Source organism: Bison bison, unplaced genomic scaffold (genome assembly GCF_000754665.1).
Source record: "Bison bison bison isolate TAMUID 2011002044 unplaced genomic scaffold, Bison_UMD1.0 scf7180017864191, whole genome shotgun sequence".
In the NCBI taxonomy this organism is placed as follows: domain Eukaryota; kingdom Metazoa; phylum Chordata; class Mammalia; order Artiodactyla; family Bovidae; genus Bison; species Bison bison.
This window is the reverse complement of record NW_011494763.1, coordinates 171,925-177,530: the sequence shown is the minus strand read 5'-3', so window position 1 is coordinate 177,530 and position 5,606 is coordinate 171,925. Positions and strand designations below refer to the sequence as shown.

Genomic DNA, 5,606 nt, shown 5'->3' with positions numbered 1-5,606 from the left:
AGGCCACCCTGAGCGACAGAGGAGCTAGGAGCCCCGGGTCAGAAGGGAAGGGCCTGGGGGAGCCAGTGCAGAGAAGCCGGCCCCCCTCCTCCGGGTCCTCACTGCTGGGCCAGAGCGAGAAGAGCCTGTTGGAGCGGCTGGAGAGTGTGGGGCTGCTGGCCTCTGAGTGGAGCGATGCCTCCCGCTCCACGGAGAGCCACCTGGCTAGCATCATCGTCAAGAAGCACCTGCGTGAGAACAAGACAGTGGGTGCCCAGGAGGACCCCTTGGCTTACTAGAAGAAGTGGTGGGACATCTGGCCAGCCCTGGCGAGACTGGCCACCACCTACCTGTCCTGTCCTGCTCCCCCTGCTGACAAGCGCCTCCTCTGCAAGTGTCTTTGCCTCCCTGGGCAGCCCCACCATCATGGAGTACAACTCCCTGCTCCTGGTGGAGACGGTTAAGCGTCTTCTCTTCTTGAAGACCAACCTGGAGCATTTCTCCAGCTACACGCCCCCTGCCCCTCATTTTCCCCTGTGGAGATCTGGCCTAGGAGAGGCAGAGCTGGGAGTCTGAGCGCTTGGAAGCCCCAGAAAGCTGCCCCGGGGGATGGCTATCTAGATGAGAGAAGTGGGCAGAGTGTCCTGTCCTAGGATGGCCAGACTCTGAAGCCTGTTTGAGAAGAATGAGGACGGTTTCTCAGTTATGGCCAGGTTGCCAGTTTTGTTTTCAGGGAGAAGCCGTTTTCCATCTGCCCACTGCTTGCGTTACTGCCGGCGGCATGTGTGTGGAAAGGTGGGCCATGTTCCTCAGTGACTTGAGCCGTCCCGCCCCGTGTACGGGCGTGGTGCCCCTTTAAAGTGTCGCCGGGTAGGGAGGGCCCACATGCAGCTAGTCTGTGTCGGCTGTGACGGCCCTGGAGGGCGGCCTTCTCAGAGGGGCCGGGGCTGGGGAGGTGGGGGTGCCACGGGGAATGTCCTCAGCCGCCCTTCCTGGGAAAGGAAGATACAGCAGCCACCTCAAGAGGGAGGTGCCCATGCACCCGCTGGTCTCCTTCGGCTCCGTCCCTTCCAGGGCATCCCGGGTGCCAGAGCCCTGGGGGGCTGGACCACCCGGCTCCTGTCGGCAGGCGTGCAGTGGAGCAGACCTGAGACTCCTCTCGGCCGTTCTCACCTGTAGTTGTTGCCAGGCTGCTGGGAACCTCGGGGTTTCTTGTTTGTACAGTGAAAGTGGTCTCAGGAAGCCAGAAAGGGCGTGTGTTCTGGTACCCACTGGCCTGAGTTCCTTTAGGGCCGGGCACAGGCCCTGGGGGTGTGGGAGTCCCAGTGCTGGTGGGATTGGGTGGGAGAAGGTGAAAGGGTGAGGCTGGAGGGCCCGTTCGTCCCACGAGGCGTGAGTCCGGCTCTCCTGAGGCGCTGGGCCGTTGGGAGCCGGGCTCTGAGGAGGGAAGGTGGTGGAGGCCGGGAGGCAGCAGGCTCGCCTGCACTCTGGCCCCGGCCATGGGGGCGAGCCCCGGGAACCTGTCCCCTCTTCCCCGCCGAGTCACTGTGGCTAGTTCACTGCAGGACATTCAGGAGAAATTCACTGTGATCGTTTTTGCTCAGTAGCCCTCGTGAGCTCTTTACCTTGTGATCATAACCCTCTGTACTAGTTGGTCTGCTGTGTGCTCATTTGAGCAGGGTCACCTGGCTCCTTGAAGAAAGCCTTGTGCAGCTTGTGTTCAGTGGTTGCAACAGCGTGACCTGAAGTCATCTCCACTCTCTGCTCAGGTGGCGTCTTCTCCCCTGCTGCTGGAAGGCATGTGTGTGTGGGGAGGGGACGCTGTCCTGGGGGCCATGTATTGGTCGGTGCCGCCATCCCTCAGTCAGCTCTCAGGAGAGGCACCCTTGTGGTGTGGCGTCACCCCCAGTGGCTTCTCCACGTTCCCGGAGAGGGGAAACCTGGACTGGAGAGGCAGGGGGGCGTCTGAGGAGGCAGGCGGAAGGCAGGGGTGAGAGGCTTGAGGGTCCTGAGCTCTCGGAGGCTCAGGCTCTGGAGCAGCCGTGCCCCACCAGGGGCAGTTTGGTCCCCCAGATGCTTGGACGGTCGTGGCTTGTGGGGGGTCACTCCTGTCCTCTTGTGGGTGGGAGATGGGCACACAGCAGAGGCAACACCTCATTCCCAGGCGGCGCCCGGACCCCATCTGCCTGGACTCAAGCCGGCCTCCTGAGGCTGGTGCCACTGGCACCCCACCCCTCATCCTTTCTGCACCCACATGCCTGAGATGGAGCTGGGCGTCTGGTCACGTGGCCAGGCTCCGAGGCCACATTCTCTGTCTCCGTGGCTCCCTGACCGCCGCGGGGTCGTGGTCTCTGGCTCCTGCGTTTATGGCAGGACTCCAGTGCCCCTCACCTGCCCCCCACCTTGTGGGCCAGATCAGGTTTAACCTGACGTGGCAGTGACTGCGTCGCCCCGCTGCTTACAAACAAACCCTAGCAGACGCTTCCGTGGAGTGAGCCAGGCTTCTCAGCAGGTACCTCCGTGCTTTGGGACAGAAACTTTGCTAGAAATGAAGGTGGAGCTGGGCTGCTGCAGATTAAAGATATGGGACCCCCTTCTCAGAGGTGGGGTGGGGGCGGGATGTGTTGGCAGCCCCCACAGCTTCCTAAGGGGTGTGGGAGGAGCTCTAGGTCTGGTTTCCTTGGTGGGGGGGAATGAGAAGTGACGTTGCTATGGAGACACAGCCTGGGAGCCTGACCACGGCCCTGGAGCCCTGGGCTTTGTAAACAGCAGGATTGAATGGCCCTGTGGTTCTCCGTGGGCACCACCCTGCCTGGCCTGGGCCTGGCTGGTCTGCAGGTTGGGGAGCTGCCACTTGGAACAGAGGTTTCTGCTTGTTTTCCTCTCTGCCTGAACCCTGACCCCTCTGTGCTCCTCTGGCATGGCAGCCACCCCTCCCCCAGGCTGCCTCCCTTGGGCTCTGGGCTTTCGGTGGCCCCTGGGTCTCTGCCTGTCCCAAGGCCACTGGCGGCCTGGAAGTCCCCTCCCTCCCCTTTTCCAGAGCCAGCATCGGGGCCACCCTGTCCCTGCCTCCAGGATGGCTTCCCGGACTGTTCCACCTTCCCTCTCCAGCCCCTCTTTGCCTACTTGGGAAACGGCATCACGTTTGTGGCTGGAATCATGCTCTCTGGCTTACGGGAAGGGACATTCTGTTGAGGCCAGAGTGAAGAGCTGGTCTTGTCAGGCAGGGGTCGGGGGAACAAAGGCGTGGGGCCTGGTGGTGCTGCCACTCACTCCCTCGACCCCAACTTCCTCGTCTAGGACTGAGGGCTGGGTGCTCAGCCCCCACAGCTGCCACCAGGGTAGACCATGGAACCCTTAACCCATTTTGAGTTCATTGCTGATGTTGAAAAAAAATCGAGTCGAGAACACCTTGGAGGGAATAAGGCAAGGCCCAGGTGCTCTGAACTATGTTTGCAAAAGCAGGGCACTCCCAGGAAAGAAGCAAAGGAGATTGGCGACTCTGGGGGCCTGTGTCTATTCAAAAATAGATTGAAAGGGTTTGAGACGAAACGTCTAAATTCATGATACTCACAAGCAGTTACTGAAAAAGGAAAGGAATGAGATTGTGCACACTGGGGGCCGTGGAGGGATTGTAGTGTCGAGCCTGAACTCCATCCGGGACCCCCTCAGGTGGGGGCCTGTGCCTGGCTGGCTCCTGCTGTGGGGTCTTGGCCCTTCTGTGCCTTGGGCTGGAGTCCTCCGGTCCTGCCGGGCCCCTGCTGAAGGTCCGTGGTGCTCAGAGGTCCACTCACTGTTCGATTGTCTCTCCTTAGGGACCTGCTGGCCCTCGAGTGAGGGTGTCGGAGACGTGTCCAATCCGGGCCCAGGCTGAGTGGAGGGGGCGACCCGTGGGGTGAGCAGCCCGCTGACCACCAGTGGCACCTGCATCGCAGCTGCCTGACCCCCCGGCCCCCTGGCCCCATTTGGTCTCATGGAGCCTCGGGGCGAGAAGTCAGGAGAGGCTGACGGGGTGCGCGTGACGCCCCAGCTGCTCAAGGCGCGCTCGGGCGAGTTCGCCCTGGAGTCCATCCTGCTGCTCAAGCTGCGGGGCCTGGGGCTGGTGGGCTTGGGCTGCCTGGGGGACTGCCTCGGCCTCGAGTGGCTGGACCTGTCGGGTAACGCGCTCACCCAGCTGGGCCCGCTGGCCTCCCTGCGGCAGCTGGCCGTGCTCAACGTGGCTGACAACCGGCTGACGGGCCTGGAGCCCCTGGCCGCCTGTGAGAACCTGCAGTGTCTCAATGCTGCAGGCAACCTGCTGGCTGGGCCCGCGCAGCTGCAGTGCCTGGCGGGGCTGCGGGGTCTGGAGCGCCTGCGGCTCCGAGACCCGTTGGCGCGGCTCAGCAACCCGCTGTGCGCCAGCCCCTGCTACTGGGCCTCAGTGCGTGAGCTGCTGCCCGGCCTGAAGGTCCTCGACGGCGAGCGTGTGAGTGGGCGCGGCAGCGACTTCTACCAGCTGTGCCGGGACCTCGACAGCTCCTTGAGCCCCGACCCTGGTGCCCCTGGCCCCCGGCCCATGGAGGCCCAGCCTTGGGTGGAGCCTGGCTACTGGGAGGCCTTGCCCCCACGCAGCAGCTCCATCCTGGAGGAGGCCTGCCGCCAGTTCCAGGACACGCTGCAGGAGTGCCACGACCTGGACCGCCAGGCCCGGGACAGCTTGGCCCAGGCCATGCGGGCGCTCAGCCCCGCGGGCGCCACTGCCGCCTCCTTCGTCTTCTGAAGGCGCCCCGGGGCCCTCGGTGGCCTCCCTGCTTGTCTGGACAGTTTTGTCCCACTGCTTGTTGCCCTTCAAGGAAAACTCCCCACGTCCATCAAAGATGTACCTCCCTCGGGCCCTCCCCAAGCAGCGGGCTCAGCCTGAGGCTATCCTGCTACCACCTAGAAGAGCGCCTGGGAGGAGGTCCCTGGCCCCTTCCACGGCTACAGCTGCTGCCTGTCCCAGCTGCATGAGCCTGAGGCTCGGAGGAAGAAAGCAGCTTGGTCCTAAGGCTGCAGCTGGGGGAGGAGGGGAAGGCCAGCCTCCTGCCCCTCCCACCCTGGGAGACGCCGCGGCTGAGCTCGCTGGCGTGGAAGCTGCATTTACCCACCTCCCTGGTTCTCCTGCTGTGTCCCTTGCTCCTGGGTCTCCCTGGAACCTCCACTGTCCCCATTCCCACCCATGCTCATCCCTATTAAATTGTTTTAATTAGTATCAGTACACGTGGGCGTGCTTGGTTTTCCCAAGAGGGAGCCCCTGAAAGCAAGACTGGGTCCTCCACCCCCACGTCTGGTCTCCCCTGGGCAAGGAGGAGGTGTCTGCAGCTTTCTGGGTGTCCAGGCAGCTGGGTCCTGCCCCCTCCCCACCCCCCACCCCCTCACCTCGGGGCTTTGCTTCCTCCCTGTGAGGCCGGAGGACCAGGGCCTTTGCTCACACACAGGCTGCCCTGCAGCTGAGCTGGGGGAGGGAGGGAATTCGAGGGAGCGTGAGAACTCTGCTGAGCACAGCTTTATTAGCTCAGGGGTCAGGGGGTGGCCCCTCCCCGGGCCCAGAGGAGGGAGGCGGGCTTTCACTGGCGACCTCCCTTCCTTCCAGGAAGCCGGGTGACTTC

At 63.3% G+C, this 5,606-nt stretch overlaps 2 protein-coding genes across 5 annotated transcripts in view; both read left to right on the top strand.

Moving 5' to 3' along the window:
• The window catches only part of ZBED6CL (ZBED6 C-terminal like), a 2,123-nt gene extending 1,568 nt beyond the window's left edge, over window positions 1-555 (top strand). The window contains 2 exon segments of the mRNA XM_010843880.1: window positions 3-286; window positions 375-555. Of these exon segments, the coding sequence (XP_010842182.1) occupies window positions 3-286; window positions 375-555 (465 nt within the window).
• The window catches only part of LRRC61 (leucine rich repeat containing 61), a 13,007-nt gene extending 7,790 nt beyond the window's left edge, over window positions 1-5,217 (top strand). For 2 of the 4 annotated variants that reach the window (XM_010843855.1, XM_010843857.1), the window contains one exon: window positions 3,795-5,215. In XM_010843855.1, coding sequence (XP_010842157.1) covers window positions 3,953-4,738 — 786 coding nt within the window. In that variant the 5' untranslated portion in view covers window positions 3,795-3,952 and the 3' untranslated portion in view covers window positions 4,739-5,215. Of the gene's footprint in view, window positions 1-2,502; window positions 2,845-3,794 lie in introns of those variants that run through there. The other 2 variants (XM_010843858.1, XM_010843856.1) reach the window with 2 other exon arrangements.
• The last annotated feature ends 389 nt before the right edge of the window (window positions 5,218-5,606 follow it).